This window comes from Brassica rapa, chromosome A01 (genome assembly GCF_000309985.2).
Source record: "Brassica rapa cultivar Chiifu-401-42 chromosome A01, CAAS_Brap_v3.01, whole genome shotgun sequence".
Taxonomy (NCBI): domain Eukaryota; kingdom Viridiplantae; phylum Streptophyta; class Magnoliopsida; order Brassicales; family Brassicaceae; genus Brassica; species Brassica rapa.
In genome coordinates this window covers 5260269-5276088 of record NC_024795.2, presented here as the reverse complement: position 1 = coordinate 5276088, position 15820 = coordinate 5260269, and the positions used below count along the sequence as shown (strand labels likewise).

Here is a 15820-nt window from a genome sequence, read left to right as displayed (position 1 = left end):
TAATTCAATTATTATTATAAAAAATATTTTGATCCAAAATCTATTTCCCATAAATAAAACAATAAAACAAAAAAATAATACATTGATTATCAATATGAATAATAAAGTTTTATAATTTATAATATTAATTTAAATTTGTATTTAAGTCAACAATTTAATTTTTATAAAACTAAATATTATAATGAAAAATTGTTAGATATTTATATTATAGTCCGCATTATAATTTGTGATATTAAAAACATTATTTAAAAACTAGTTTAAGATGGGTATATATATATATCCGTGTATGCGTGTTTTCATTAAACCCAATTAATTTTATTAAGCCCATGAAGAATTAGGGTTTCGACCTGTTCAAGCACACCTTAATATATAGAATGAGGGTCATTAAAGCTCAGAAGCATGTTACCTTGATCACTGATTGCATGCGTGCAGATTCATCGATTCACATTGTGAGTTTTCGTGTCACTGTGGTCTATGTGTTACTATTTTTGATTGAAAATAAGATATGTGGTGTTTGATCTTATTAATATTTCTATTGCAGCGTTTGTAGAAACTTATAAAAATGACAATGTGCGATCTTCCACACGATTTGATAAGGGAAAAGATACTCACCAATGTTCCAATAACATCTCTGAGAGCAGTGCGGTGTACTTGCAAATTATGGAATGCATTATCCAAAGAATTTATCCTTGGTAACGAAACATCAAGGCAGCATCATGAGTTTCAAGGGTTCACTAGATTTTGACCCGCGCTTTCAAAGCGCGGGATTGTTTTCGAAATATTCTAAATTTATTTGATATAAATTTGTACTTTAATTATATCTACACTTAACTATTACAAATAGAACATTATATTCAATGTTTTGAAACCCGACCCGACCCGCAATAAAATTTGCAAATTCGGTGGCTCATATGTAATCCATTTTAGTTTTTAAAAAAAAACTGTTATTTAAAATTTTATAAAACCCGTAACAACCCTTATTCTCTGATATCGATTCATGTTAATGTAATGTTTTATGATATATTTGTGTTAATATATTTGTTCAATTAGTTTATATTTGATATATATGTTACATGTCTCTTTGAGTAACCCGTAAAAAATATATTCATAAACCTATCAACAGTAACATGTTTCATCGTATAATTACTATTAATATTTCTTTTATCATATATATATAAATATATATATATATTTAGTACTCTAACTATAAAAATTATATTTTTATGTATTTGGTGAAGGTTTTGAACAATTTGTTTTTTTTGCATTTGGATTAATATATAGTTGTATATATACAAATGAATAGATATATATATATATGTATATATATATATAAGTATTTATTACATTAATTACTAAAATATAATTGATTAGTTATTTAAATTTCGAATTAATATAAATTAAATTCATTAGTTTAAAAAATAACAGATTAGTTAGTTAGTTCCTTAATTTTAGGTATGATGTATATTTAATAATCAAATTAGATATGAATAGAAATAATAGGAAATATAATTAAATATAATAGTCCAACCTAAACTATTTGTAAGTAGATAAAAATTGCTTCTGTTTTAATAGTATTGATGATGATATCTAATAAGATTTGCCCCTTTAGAGTCGATATCCAAGGAATCATCAGCAGTCACAACAATTTGGTCGATCCATCCACGAAGAAATTAGATTTACTTGATCAAGTCGAGGTATCTAGAGTAATTCACTGTGATGGCTTACTGTTATGCGTCACCAACAACAACTCCAAACTCTTGGTGTGGAACCCTTATCTTGCGCAAACAAGGTGGATCAGACAGAGAATATGTTACGAAAAATCAGACATGTATGCTATTGGTTACGACAACAGCAGTAAGGTCCGTAACTATAAAATCTTGAGACTTAGTACTAGTCATTATTATGGCCTAGGCATTGAGTTGGAAATCTACGACTTTAGTTCTGATTCATGGAGCTTTCTTGGTGTCTTCCCCGACTATAGAATAAATTCTTATCACAGCCTCGTGAATTTGGCGGGATCTACTTACCTTTTTGCTAGAGTGATCAGAAGAACAACTCGTAAAAAGAGAAATCATTATGAGTATTTAGCATCTTTGGAAAATTGTTTGCTATGTTTTGATTATACAAGTGAGAGATTTGAACAGCACATGCCTCCGTTTAGCCCTTATTATTATTATACGGATACTGTGGCTTTATCTACAGTTAGGGAAGATAAACTTGCTGCACATAGTTATGGTTTTTATCAATCGTCTGTGACATTGGAGGTTTGGGTTACGAATAAGATTGAGGACAAGGCGGTGTCGTGGAGCAAGTTTTTAAAGGTGGATATGGGATCAATGGTACCAGTCAGGGATTTTCTGTGCAATTGGAAAGCTGATTTACTCTTCGTTGATGAGGAGAATAAAGTCGCTGTGATAATCCATGAAAGCCGAAATTACTCAACCAAGCTCCAACTAACAGCTTACATCATTAGAGAAGATGGATACTTCAGATCTATGAACATCGGTGAAGTGAATTTAAATTTCTCTAGAAAGCTTAGTGTGCAACATGTGTTTTCCCCTTATCATCCAAGTTTAGTGCAAATCAACCGACGGTCATACCGGGGAGATGGCTGTGCGAATGGGCATTCGGAACCTTTGGGTAGAGTCTGACTCGTTATATGCAGTCTAGATGATTAGCTCCAAGCCCCATAAGCATTCCAAAGGAAGAAGGAAAAAAATAAGAGATGTCTAATTTGCCTTGATTTATTTCTTGTATCGTCCGCTTTTGTCTTCTTTTTTATTTTCATGTCATTTTGAAACATAAGAGTTGTTTCCACTGAGACGTCAAATATCAAACCTCTTTTACTAACTCTAGTAGTATTTTTCCGAGCCTTTACTAGAAGAAGTTGAGAGATGGCTTGATTTGAGACACTACCAAACCAGAATAAATTGCAAAGCCAAATCATTTAGTATTTTATAGACCGATTTGTTAATTTTTGTTAACACTGCAAACGTAAAAGAGACAAGCAAAGATCTGCCGAAGAAGATTTAGAGTTCGGTGAACTTTACATAGTGAAATGGACAAGACTCTTGACCCCTCCAACAACACTTCTCATAGTTAACTTGGTTGGAGTCGTTGCTGGATTCTCTGATGCTTTAAACAAAGGTTATGAAGCTTGGGGACCTTTGTTTGGTGAAGTTTTCTTCGCCTTTTGGGTCGTTCTTCATCCTTATCCTTTCCTTAAAGATCTTGTGGGAAGACAGAACAGAACAGAACACCCACCATCGTTGTTCTTTTGGTCTATCTTGCTTGCTTCTGTGTTTTCTCTTGTTTGGGTTCGTATCAATCCTTTTGTTTCTAGGACTGGTACAACCTCCCTTTCTGAGAACTGTCTTTTGATCGATTGCAAAGAGATGGTGTTTTGCATTTTGTATTTTGTTTAAGGATTGATATATGTATATATTTTATCGAAAATTCGACAAAAGTATATAAAATTTTCAACCTGTGGGAGGTAAAATAACATATGGTTTCTTTATGCACAAGTTAGTAAGAGTTCAGTCTAGTATGATTACTTGGTGCACAAGTTAAATAGTGATGTTTCCACATATTCATATTAGAGTGTCATTTTCATTTCAAAGGAATACATTATTACATACAATGTAAATGTAACTCAAACAATGCATCTTATTTTGAGGTATTATTGGCAAAACTGGTGAAAAACTGACAGAAAAAGACAGTGAAATCCGCCATAAAAATCAGTCAATATGCTTCTCACTCAGCAGTTTAGCGGAATATCGTATGAAAAAAAAAACTGAAATAGAAAAAATCCAAAATAGACTAGATTCCATGAACAAAGGCATCAATGTCAGGCTGAGGAAGGTCATCAAGCAACGAGTCAATGCTACATCCTTCCTCAAGCAGCTTCTCATTGAATCCAAAGTCATCAGTAAACACACACTCCGGCACAATCCTGTCTTGTCCGTAAAACTCATCTCCCTTCTCCTTCTCCTTCTCCTTCTCCTTCTTCTTCTCCTCAACAGCCACAACATCCTTCTTCTTGCTACTCTCTTTGCGTCTACCTCTTGCAGGAACAGAAGAAGAAGACAACACTCCCACATCCAAGCTCTTTATGTAATCCTGCAACAGAGAAGGTCTTGGATACTTAGACCTACACTTTCTCTTAGAGAATTGTCTTCTTTTTGTCGCGTTCCAGTGGTTCTTGATCGAGTTCTCTGTTCTTCCAGGTAGTCTTTTAGCAATCTCTGCCCATTTGTTTCCAATCTCTTTATGAAACTCTATCAACACTCTGTCTTCTTCTTCACTCCATGTTTCTTTCTGCAACATATATTTAGTCTACAGTTTCCACAAGCATCATTACATGAATCTTAGTTACTAGTTAATACCTTAATGTCAGGTCTCAAATGGTTATGCCATCTCTCTCTACATTGTTTCCCTATCCTTCCTGGTAACACTTGCGCAATATGTGACCATTTTCGCAGTCCGTACTTCTCCACAAGCTGAATCAATATCCTATTATTCAAGAAAACATGGTTTTGATTGATAACATTTCATATCTTTTTTAATAGAACGTCAAAATCATTAAACTAGAAACAACTATTCTAAGTTCTAACTAATAGCTTGCATGAGGGAGGTGCTCCAAGTTTTCCATCAGCTATGTTTTATCTTGATTATGTTTCACCAATTTAATTAGCTAATTTCTGAATCTAAGTTTTAGCTTCAATATAATTATTGTTGGCAACAATAACCCACAAATGGGACAATTTATCTAAGATTTGTTAGTAATGTTGGTTATGCAATATATAACCATCAATAATCTTGATAATGCAATATTAATCTTAAGCTTTATTATGGTAATGAAAAACCTGTCTTCTTCAGCAGTCCATTGTCCTTTTACTAATGTTGTCTTCTTCTTTCCTTTCCATGACGATGACGACGAGGATGAAGACAACTTTCTTGTCAGAAAAGGCTTGGTCTTGTTGAAACTCATCGCTCTATAAGAATTATTATCTGCGGAAACACATGAAACTTCATCTGGCATCACGAAGTTCATAGGCTTGTTGATGGTCTCTGTAGGAGGGTAATCAAAAGGGATCATCCTCATCATCATCATGTTGTTTTGTTCCAAGTTCATATGATCATGATCATCGACCAAGTTGATCTCTTGATGATGATTACGAGTGAAGTATGGATTCTCTGCAGCTTGGAAATGATGATTCATCACTTGTGGCTTAGTTTCATAAAAGTCGACCATGTTTTCTTGGTAAGAGCAATGCTGGTAAGGATTATTATTGGCACATGACGACGTCGTTTGGATACCGAACAAAGGATTTGAAGATGTAGAGCCATGGTATTGATGATGATGATGATGATGATGATGGTGGTCAAACTGGTTATCATGATCAAGATGGTGAAAATCTTGAAGAAAGCTTGTGGGCTTTGATTGGTCAACGACTTCGAATGGAAAATCTTCTTCCTTCATATGTTCTTGATCACGTGTGAAGATGGTTTGGTTTAGAGGAGCAAAACCACTCTCGTCGACGTAATTCTCCATATTTTTTTGAAAGAAGAGAAAAAAAACTAATTAATTAGTAAAAAAAGTGAAGTGTTTTTGTGTTTGCTTTGTTCTTTCTCGTATTTGTAAGGTAGGAGAAGAAAGGAAGATATTAAATGTGTGTTTTTACTATACCCATTAATTTGTTGGTAAATTTCTAACGTTTGGAGTTTGTTGGTAGCATTAATGTTACTTAATTTATCATTAATTCTCTAATGCTTAACCATTTTGTTTTTTATCATGTATTAACATGAATAATGTAAGGAAAAATAATTTAATTAATTTCAAAATTTAGACTTAGTTACACTGGGAAAAATATATATTCATATTTAGAGTACTAAATATAGTTCAAGACACTTGAAGTTAAGTTTTTCCTTTAAAATTTTTATAAGCTGTATAATTTTGTTGTAAATTTAAACAGATTGAGAATCAAGTAAAGAAAATAGATGGCTTTTTTCCAAAAAAAAAAAGTAAAGAAAATAATAATTTGTGAGATAAAGCTTCTGTGACGTTACACGTTGAGTGTTGTTGAATTTGGGGTAAACATAGTTGAATGTTTGTGAAAACGCTAGTACGAATTTAATATAGCTTTTAATGTGTTTTATTTAGTTGTCTTTAGTTACTTTGTCACAGAAAGGTATTAATTGAGTCAGCAAAAAAATATAATACCCATTTTAATGCTAAGAAGTGTTTTGACCATTTAGCTAATTAATGGATTCAAGAATAGAAATATCTTCGTTTGACGTAAAAAAAATTGAATAGCATCTTCTATGCTAGATTTTGCATTTGCATTTGTATTTTTTATATAGAAAATTAATCATTGGATAACTTAATTGATGGGATTAAAACCTAAAACATGGGTCTCGTGCATGAGCTCAGAAACCTAGACCACATAATTGCTTTGGGCGCAAGTGATCGATTGTTATCTTCTGTCTGCACCAGAATGGAAAACAAACGCCTGAACCGGCAGAAAAATAAATGAACACTGGACGTAAAAATTCGATATGAGAATTTATACACTGCATAGCTTTGGCTACGGGTAACTAGATTTTGTCGAGAAGGTCAAACGCTCTAATATTCTCAACTTTTAGCTCCCAACGTCTTGATTTGAAATGTTTTAATTGAAGTGTTCCTAAAACAGGTTGTATTCCGATTATTGAAACTCATTTTTTATTTTTTATTTATACATTTTTGTTATAATTTCACGAACTCGCTATAATCTCTCACTCTGCAAACTCTTCATTGACACTCAGCTGACCATACAACTTGGTGCAAACTGTTCGTTTAGAGTTATGTGTCTGTTCAATCTCTTTGTTATCAATAAGTTTGAAAATATTTTTGGACACTGGACGTAAACTCTATGAGAATTTTTATATTGAAAGCATACCTTATAATTATATCAACATCAATGGAGACGCTAATAGTCATTAGTCAATCCGCTAACATATTTTGAGTCAACCACTTAGTTTTTAAATAAGTTCAAAGTTCAGAAAAAAACAAATGTTGGCCTAATAGTGAAAATGATAAGTTATTATGTTTGGGTTAGTTATCTAATTTTTCATCTATAATACCATTTACAGCTACGCGTAGTTTATGTATAATTGATTGTTTGCCGGAAATTTAAGTAAGAATTAATGTTTTTAAGAACTTTTTCCAAAATCATACTTTTCCTGTAATTTTGGAATTTCAAGGTTGTTAATGGTAGTTTTTAGAAAAGAAACACAAGTTGTGGCATTTTCAGAATTGACCATATTAATATATTAAAAAAAAATCTTCATTTTTTTCTGTTTGTAATATCAAACAACTAATAAATTGTTTCAAAAAAGTTTGTTGCCACCAAACATATTTAATTAGTAATGCATTATCTTTGAGAGAAAAAGTGTTTTAATTTCAGCTTTTTAATAAACCTGCATATATGATATATAAATATAGGATATTCATTTACCTTTCTTCATAAATTTGAGTTCTGTACCAAAACTTTTACAAGAGCTTTATTTATGAGTATGGGGAGTAAAAAGATGATTCCTATGATATTCTTCTTGTCTCCACCCAATGTATAAGGACTGAACTGGTGCTAGTATCGATGAACTTTTCTTTTACAAAAGTAAAATCAATAGTCTTACGTTACACGATCCCAATCCAGTGCATAATATAAACCATCAGGTTGTATCGCATTTGGAGGTAACGGCACTGAGGGGTATAGAATGATAAACCATCTCCGACCATTAGAAATCATGTAAGGTTTTTTTTTTCTTTTGTCGACATAAGGTTCTAAAACAATAAAAATATTCATACTTTAATTGTACAATTAAGTTTGATATTTTTTTTAAATCATTAAAATATTAGTTGTATGATATGTAGATGAAAAATGTTTAGAAGTGGTTCTAAAACAAAGCTTTTTAAAACTTCTTTTCACTATTTCTCTTAATTATTTTTTATTTCTTTAATTTTAATAGAAGGGTTCTGATTGAAGGTGGTCTTATACTCTTTTATTATGTTAAAGTCTGAACGTTTACAAAAGAACCAGAACAAATGCAAAAGCAATTAGAAAATTATGGTTTGTAATGATTTTTCGAAGTTTATTTCCTATCATATTTTAACAAAACTTTCAAATTTTAAGAATTTTTTTCTCGTCCACTTATTGAGAATTAATAACCTTTTTTGTTGATACTGTTTTTTTTTTGTCAGCTGATCCTGTTTTTTTTTCTTTACAAAATCAGTGGTCATTCTACACTCTTCTTCTCTTTTTTTTTTTTTTTTTGATGTACCACAAATAATCTTTTTCTTTTCTTTCAGATTCTCCCGTCTACATTTGTCAGAATTGAGAATTCTCAAATGGTACACACAACACAACAAAAGCATCACTATCTCTTTTTAGAACTTTTTTTAATTAAGGAAAATCATCACTATCTAGAACAATAGTTCTAATAACACTAATGCAACAAAAACTCAAAAGAGAATGAAAAGAAGAAGAATAGATAAAGGTAAAATCGTAATTAAACCAAAACACAAGACTGAACTATAAGAGTCCCAACTGTCACATGACCCATCTTTGAAAAACCCCAATCTTCCTCTTCTTCTTCTTCTTCTTCTTCTTCTTCTTCTTCTTCTACTTCCCTTCTCTTCTCTTCTGTCTTTTTACTTTCTGACACTTCCTTCCTCATCTCTCTCTCTCTCTCTTCACCATGAAACTTCCATTACCGTTACTCCTCCTTCTCCTCCTCCTCTCACCCACTACCTCCGCCGCTCCTTCCCTCTCCCCAACCCCTTCTCCAACCATCTCCCCCGTCCCACGCACCTCCCCCACTCCCCCTCGCACATCCTCCTCCTCCTCCCCACTCGACCCAAAACAGCTCAAAGCCCTCGAATCCCTCAACATCCCCACCCTCAGAAACCCCTGCGACCACCACCCCTCCTCCTCCTCCAAACCCCCCACCACCGTCGTAACCTGCGACACCGGCTCCCCATTCCGCCTCGTCACCTCCCTCTCCTTCACAAACTGCTCCTCCGATCTCTCCATCTCCTCCACAGCCCTCAAAGCCCTCTCCCCCTCCCTCACCTCCCTCTCTTTCCACAACTGCCCTTCCCTCTCCCCTCCCCCTCACCTCCCGGACTCCCTCCACTCCTTCTCCGCCGTCTCCTCCTTCCCCCGCCTCTCCGGACTCTCCCTCGCTCGCCTCGTCAACCTCACCGACCTCACCGTCTCCTCCGTCCCCGTCTCCACCTCGGGTCTCTTCGTCGTCCTCGGGAACATGCACGACATCGTCTCCCTCACCATCTCCCACGCCAATCTCTCCGGGAACATCCCAAAATCCTTCCACTCCAATCTCACATTCATCGACTTATCCGATAATCTCATCAAAGGACCAATACCCACTTCGATTACTCTCCTCTCAAACCTTAAAGCTTTAAACTTGTCGTCGAACTCGATCTCCGGCGAGATACCCGACAGCATCGGGGACCTAATCTCGTTAAAGAACCTGTCTTTATCCTCTAACAAGCTGTCCGGACCAATCCCTGACTCGATCTCGTCGATACCAGACTTAACCCACTTAGATCTGAGCGGAAACCAACTAAACGGCACCGTTCCGAGGTTCATCTCCAAGATGAAGAGTCTCAAGTACTTGAATCTCGCTAACAACGCCTTCCACGGAGTCCTTCCTTTCAATGCTAGCTTCTTGAAGAAGCTTGAGGTGTTTAAAGTGGGTGGAAACAGTGATCTCTGTTACAACCACACTGTTTTGTCGTCGAAGATGAAGTTGGGTATTGCTCCGTGTGATAAACACGGTTTGCCTCTTTCTCCGCCGCCGCGGAAGGAAGATTCGAGTTCAGATGATGATTACAGTGAAGATGATAGTAGTGAGAAGAAGAAGGAAGAGCATCATGGTCCTAATAAGGCTGTGCTTGGTGTTGCTATTGGATTGTCTTCGCTTGTGTTCTTGATCATCTTCATGATCCTTCTCGCAAAATGGTGTGGTTGATTCAAGAGAAGATAAGGCCCTTGTTATTGTTTCTTCTCATTCGTTACTGATACAGAAACTAAGTATAGTAAAAAAAAGCTCTTACTCTTTTGAGAGTGGTTAGGGTTGAAGAAGAAGAGGATAGTGATGCGAACCGGTTCTCCAGCACTAAATCCGGTTTAGTTTATTCTTTTTTTTTTGCTGTTTTATTTTGATTCAACAACATTTGAGAGTTGTAATTTTGGGTTGTATTATTTTGTAATGATTATTGAATTATTTCTTCAACAAACATTGTTGTTGTTCATTAGTTTGCACATGCGGTTGAACATGGTTTAGTTGATCAAAAATCAAATTGAACTTCTTGTCATTGGTTCTGAATAAAGTAATAGCCAAATCGAGCAAATAAAATAACGTGGTTTTGTTTCCCTTTGAAGCAATGATACCATCATGAACAAGTATGGCTCCAACAAAAGATCCAGCCTGTTCATGTTCTATTGCTTCAGTTTTTCAATCATTAAATCAACGGGCTAAATAAGAACAATTTATTATTACATGAAGTTTTCACCAGAAGCCTCTGCAAGAACAATGTCCATCTTTAAAATGATGAAACCGATTTGAATCTCTCAAGACAATCTCTCTTCCGGTTAACTTAGACATGAACTTGGCCATTTCATGACAATCTCCACACACTCTTAGATTCTTGGTAACTCTTATGATCTTTCCATGTCCAGAGGTGAGTATCCCCAACCCCATTGCTAGCTTCTCACTGTGACCACACAAAGCTTCTTCCTTCTCCATCTCTTCCGCATCTATCAACGCGTACTTAGTCTGCGGCGAGTACCCTTCTTCTCTCATCCTAGCTCTTACCCTCCTCAAAAGAGCCTCAATGTTTTCTGTTTCAGGATGTGAACTATCTCCAGCTACAAAGATGTTAACTCTCCCCTTTATCTCTATCCAGCTGCATCCAGGATTCTTCCTCAACCCGCGTTGGCCTATCCTCTTTCTTAGCCTCTTCACTTCTTCCCATTTCTCAGCTTCAGCGTAGATATTCGCCATCAGTACATAGTACCCTGTGTTCTCAGGTTCAAGCTCAAAGACCCTCTCTGCAACTCTCTCTGCCAGCTTAACATCGTGATGTATCCTGCACCCACACAGCAACGCTCCCCATATCGTAGCGTCTGGAGGAATCGGCATGCTCTCGATGAACCGGTAAGCTTTTGACAACTCTCCGGTTCTTGCGAGCATGTCGACAACACAAGCGTAGTGTTCTAGCGTCGGCTCGATCTTGCATTCGTGCCTCATGATGTTAAAGAATCTCCACCCTTCGTCCACTAGTCCCGAGTGGCTACAAGCGTACAGCACAGAGACGAATGAGATTTCGTCAGGCTCTATACCTTCTCGTCTCTTTTGATCGAAGAGAGCGATCGCTTCTTTGCCAAACCCGTGCATCCCATATCCAGCTATCATCACGGTCCAAGAGACAAGATCCTTGGAAGCAATCTCGTCAAAGAGCAAACGTGCGAGCAACAACGCTCCACATTTCGCGTACATGTCCACAAGGGAGTTAGCAACGTGCCTGTCTCTGAAGAACCCGTTTCTCATGATGTAACCGTGGATCTCTCTGCCTTTGTCAAAAGCAGAGAGACTCGCACAAGCCGGAAGCACACACACCACAGTTCTCTCATCAGGAACAAACCGTTTCTCTTCTAATAGCAGATTGAAAAGGCTTAGAGCTTCGTTGGCGTAACAGTTCTTTGAGTAGCCACCAATGATAGTGTTCCACGAGATGATATCTCTCACAGGCATCTCAGAGAATACTATCTCCGCCTCTCCCATGCTTCCACATTTGGCATACATGTCCATCAGAGCATTCGATAAAAAGATATCAAACCCCATATCGTTCTCCTTTATCCACTCATGGACTCGCTTACCTTCCTCTAACAACCGATTACGTGCACAACAGTTTAAAACCGCAGTGACAGTGTAAACATCAGGACTAATACCTTCTTCTTCCATCTCTGCAAATAGCTTCACAGCTTCACCAGCCAAACCTTCCCTAGCGTAACCAGCAATCATGGAAGTATACGAGACAACACTTCTATCACTCATCTTGGTAAACACAGCTTTAGCAGAGTCTAGATCACTGCATTTCGAGTACATATCAAGCAGAGTATTACAAAACCGATCTTCTCTACTCATACAAGCTTTCAGCCCAATTCCATGGACAGCTCTACCTAAAGACACTAAACAAGAATCAGCACAGCCTGCGAAAACGCTAACTACGGTAGCTAAATCAAACTCAATCCCCGAACATAACATCTCTACAAACAGATACAACCCTTGTTCCGTCAAACCGGTTGATACATATCCATTTATCATAGAGTTCCAAGAAATAACATCTCGTTCAGTCATTTCATCGAACACCTTCCGCGCGCTCTCAACTCTCCCATTCTTCAAGTAAAACGCCAACAGAGAGTTCCCCACCGAGCTACACTCTCCAAACCCTAACTTCAGAACATACCCATGAAGCTGCTCTCCTCCGTCAACGCTTCTCAAAGACGAAAAACTTTTCGAAACGCAAGAGAAAGTATAGCTATCCATCTCAACACCAGAGCCCATCATCTTCTCGAACAGCTCAATACTCCCGCTAAAGTCACCAGCTTTAGCAAGCTCGTTCATCAAGATGTTCCAGAACAGAGCCTTCTCGATCCTGACCTGATCGAACACTCGTCTCGCTTCTCTCAGATCTCCGCAGTTCGTGTACATGAGCGCGAGTTTCGAACCCATGTTGGAATCGACGACGACCCCGTTGCGGCGGATAAAGGAATCGACTTCTTTGCCGTGTTTGAGCGATCTCGTGTCTGCGCAGAGCTGAAGAACAGAGCATAGCGTTCTCGGGTCGATATCGTACTTTTGGGATACGCGGAGGAGTTTCGCGATGTTCTCTAGGTCGCCTGATTCGCAGAGTCTGCGTAATCGAGTGTTCGCGTCGGTTAAGGTTTGAGGAGGATCTCTGTGTTCGATAGAGGCAGTTCTCAACGATGCTTTGTTAAAAATCGAATCTTTTCGAACTCTGGTGACGCTTGCGGTCTCCTTGTGGGTTTGGGAGCGGCGAGAGGGAACGAAACTGAAGCTTGAGGAAGACAAATTCGCCGACAACATCGCCATGTCTTATCTGACTCTGCTCATGAGATGAGAAACCGCGGGAAAGTTGGTCTGAGATAATAGGCTTCTGTAAGAAAAAAAGGTTTCTCTTCAGTAATAAAGTGTTTCAAGTGAAAAGTGGTGTTTTTTAAAACGTAAACTTTTAGCAACTTACGGTCCACATATTTCTGAAGAGCTGTAAATGGACCCGACATATAAAGGTTTTGGCTTTTTGTGAGGAAGTGAAGCCAAAGAGAGAATCAAGAGGAGAGAGCCTACGGTTCACTTACAAGAAGATTTCTCAGCTAAAGCTATGGACTTGGCTCTTCATTTTCCTTCGTTAATGAAACAAGGATTCACGAGAGCAAGTCTTCTTCCTGTTCGAGGTAACCGATTCAACATCATAATCTTGCGACAGTAGATAATGAGTTGTTGCAATGCCAGCTGTTGTAGCTATCTTAAAGAGAGAACATGAGGAGCTGAGAGAAGCAATTTTCCTGTGCAGCTTAACTGAATTTAGACTGATTTGCAGATTCTCTTTCGCCCAGCTTTGGGCAGAGTTTTTCAAGAACAGCGTTTGATGGTGATAGAAGAACAAGGCCTGGAGAAACTTTAAGCAGGAGATCCAAGAAAGGATATGTTGTTTGTTGCAAGAATCCGTCAGATGAACAGAGCTCAGACCAGAGTAAAGCCAAACAAGAGGAGATCATTTCTCTCTTTAGACGGATTCAAGCTTCCATCTCCAAAGGTGAGGAGTCTCAGGGAGCTGATGAGAAGAACGGACACGCGACTTCTGGGAATGAGTCGCTGAGTAAAGCTATTCTTGACGTTCTTGAGAAACCAAGAGAGAAAACTGAAGGTAATCTAAACGTGTTTGAGTTGAATCACAAATCCATTCTTGCACAATATAATTGACTTCTGCAAAATGTAGGAGATGCTGGTGTAAGAAAAGAGCCACCTAAGAGACAAGTAGCTTGGCCACCGACTAGTTTTGCCAAGAGATCTCCTACTAGACCATCTGCTTCTGGTCCAAGAGGTAAGCTTCCAATAACAAAGAGCACTATGGAAGAGACAGAGAAGGAAGATAAACCTCCATTGATTGAAACTATGAAACTTGCAGAGCTCAAAGAAGTTGCAAAGAACAAAGGACTCAAAGGATACTCAAAGCTAAAGAAGAGTGAGATTCTGGAGCTACTCAGATCCTCCTGATTTTAAATTTTCAGTCCACATTCTCTCTGATATGTAAATTAGAAACAACAGATACGGCTTGGAGTTTGTTTAAAGTAGATAGAGTTTAAAATTGATAACGATAACCTCCAAAAAATTGTTCATATCTCGAGGGTACTTAAGGATTCTACCACCACAACAACAAAGCCTTATCATCCAGAATTATAAAAAGAGCCAACACCACAAAACAAAAAGAGACCAACTCTTCAACCAGTGATGTTCTGAGACTTGTTGAGGATAACACCTTCGTACTTAACTTGGAACCACTTCATGGCATCATCCTTTGTCACTCTATGCTGAATCCCAACGCGAGTCTTGCACCTACGGCGACGTGCAACACGGTACCCCGGACGCTCAAGAACAACGTAGAAGTCCATTCCATAGATACCAGTAGAAGGATCATACCTAAGAACGAAATTACAGAACGATGAGAACATTACTCTCTGTTTCAAATGTGCTCTTAACCAAATCAGGCAAACACTTACTTGATACCAAGATCAATGTGCTCCTGGATACCGAATCCGAAACAGCCAGTGTCGCTGAAGTTCCTCCTCAACAGCTCGTACTCCTTGACTTTCAAACCACTCTCAAGAAGCTGCATTGCCTTGTCTCCTCTCACGGTGACGTAGCACGCAATCTTTTCATTACGCCTAATACCGAAAGACCTCACAGTGTACCTCGCTGTTTACAAACAACTCTACACTCTCAAAACACTACAGATACAAAAACATATATAAAAGACTATAAACAGAATATGTTCAGACATACCCTTGGAGAAGACAGGTGTTTGACCACTGAGCTGTTCCAACACCTACACAATTTACCAAAACCCATTTCAAGGGTTTATGTTATTTGCTATGACTCAATCCATTTCAGTGATGCTAAAACGTAAAGTCTTAAACTTTATCTATAGTTCTAACTTTTCTAGTTAGTGATTATCTATAAGGGAAGAAAAGAAGGGACCTTGGAGGCACGGGTGAGACGATCACCACTCTCACCAACAGAGATGTTGAGAACGAGCTTCTGAACCTTGATGTCCCTCATTGGGTTCGAGAGCTTCTTCTCTGACGCCTGCATCGCAAGAAACAGAGTATTACACCCAAAAGACTTAATCTTTAAAATGGAAACATAAGAAGGAAGCAATCTAAGGTACCATCTCTGAGGATTAAGGGATGCAAAATCGAGGGAGATGAGCAAAGAGAGTGGGAGAAGAACAGCGCCGGATGCGTTGGTGCAATTATATGAAGCGATTTAGGGTTTTGCACTATGACGAAAGTACCCTTAACTTCACTAAATTAGGTCAAAATTATTATTAAACAAAAAAAAGCTCCGTTGCCGGGACTCGAACCCGGGTCTCTCGGGTGAGAGCTGAGTATCCTGACCAGCTAGACTACAACGGATTGTTGTCTTCACAACCAAGAGAAGCTATAAAACA

At 37.7% G+C, this 15820-nt stretch overlaps 6 protein-coding genes and 1 non-coding gene across 9 annotated transcripts; 3 read left to right on the top strand and 4 right to left on the bottom strand.

Annotated features, from left to right (window-relative positions):
• Window positions 1–547: 547 nt before the first annotated feature.
• LOC108871914 (putative F-box protein At4g17200) lies at window positions 548–3794 on the top strand. The gene is made up of 2 exons (XM_033286688.1): window positions 548–740; window positions 1573–3794. Exons 1-2 carry the CDS (start codon window positions 563–565, stop codon window positions 2649–2651), a joined length of 1257 nt encoding a protein of 418 aa, XP_033142579.1. The 5' UTR covers window positions 548–562; the 3' UTR covers window positions 2652–3794.
• Window positions 3759–9384, bottom strand: LOC103856815 (transcription factor MYB98). Its single transcript, XM_009133953.2, has 4 exons — window positions 9169–9384; window positions 4866–8292; window positions 4386–4512; window positions 3759–4317 (listed from the first exon to the last, which is right to left on the bottom strand). Exons 2-4 carry the CDS (start codon window positions 5552–5554, stop codon window positions 3820–3822), a joined length of 1314 nt encoding a protein of 437 aa, XP_009132201.2. The 5' UTR covers window positions 5555–8292; window positions 9169–9384; the 3' UTR covers window positions 3759–3819.
• Window positions 8340–10318, top strand: LOC103856764 (receptor-like protein 51). Its single transcript, XM_009133896.3, has 2 exons — window positions 8340–8625; window positions 8672–10318. Exon 2 carries the CDS (start codon window positions 8740–8742, stop codon window positions 10033–10035), a length of 1296 nt encoding a protein of 431 aa, XP_009132144.2. The 5' UTR covers window positions 8340–8625; window positions 8672–8739; the 3' UTR covers window positions 10036–10318.
• On the bottom strand, window positions 10086–13351 carry LOC103856774 (pentatricopeptide repeat-containing protein DOT4, chloroplastic). The gene is made up of 2 exons (XM_018659780.2): window positions 13334–13351; window positions 10086–13246 (listed from the first exon to the last, which is right to left on the bottom strand). The coding sequence occupies exon 2, from the start codon at window positions 13180–13182 to the stop codon at window positions 10576–10578; it is 2607 nt and encodes an 868-aa protein (XP_018515296.1). The 5' UTR covers window positions 13183–13246; window positions 13334–13351; the 3' UTR covers window positions 10086–10575.
• LOC103856784 lies at window positions 13306–14581 on the top strand. Of its 2 annotated transcripts, XM_009133925.3 has the most exons (4): window positions 13306–13544; window positions 13691–14017; window positions 14090–14194; window positions 14279–14581. In XM_009133925.3, the coding sequence occupies exons 1-4, from the start codon at window positions 13472–13474 to the stop codon at window positions 14365–14367; spliced, it is 594 nt and encodes a 197-aa protein (XP_009132173.1). In that variant the 5' UTR covers window positions 13306–13471; the 3' UTR covers window positions 14368–14581. The 2 variants fall into 2 exon arrangements, with proteins under 2 accessions (XP_009132173.1, XP_009132165.1); XM_009133917.3 differs by having other exon boundaries at window positions 14090–14581.
• Window positions 14432–15742, bottom strand: LOC103856798 (60S ribosomal protein L11-2). 2 transcript variants are annotated; one of them, XM_009133944.3, is made up of 5 exons: window positions 15539–15742; window positions 15349–15456; window positions 15154–15196; window positions 14871–15066; window positions 14436–14790 (listed from the first exon to the last, which is right to left on the bottom strand). In XM_009133944.3, exons 1-5 carry the CDS (start codon window positions 15539–15541, stop codon window positions 14592–14594), a joined length of 549 nt encoding a protein of 182 aa, XP_009132192.1. In that variant the 5' UTR covers window positions 15542–15742; the 3' UTR covers window positions 14436–14591. The 2 variants fall into 2 exon arrangements, with proteins under 2 accessions (XP_009132184.1, XP_009132192.1); XM_009133936.3 differs by lacking the exon at window positions 15539–15742 and having other exon boundaries at window positions 14432–14790; window positions 15349–15462.
• On the bottom strand, window positions 15713–15785 carry TRNAE-CUC. The gene has a single exon. It is a non-coding gene; the product is annotated as a tRNA-Glu (tRNA).
• Window positions 15786–15820: the final 35 nt, after the last annotated feature.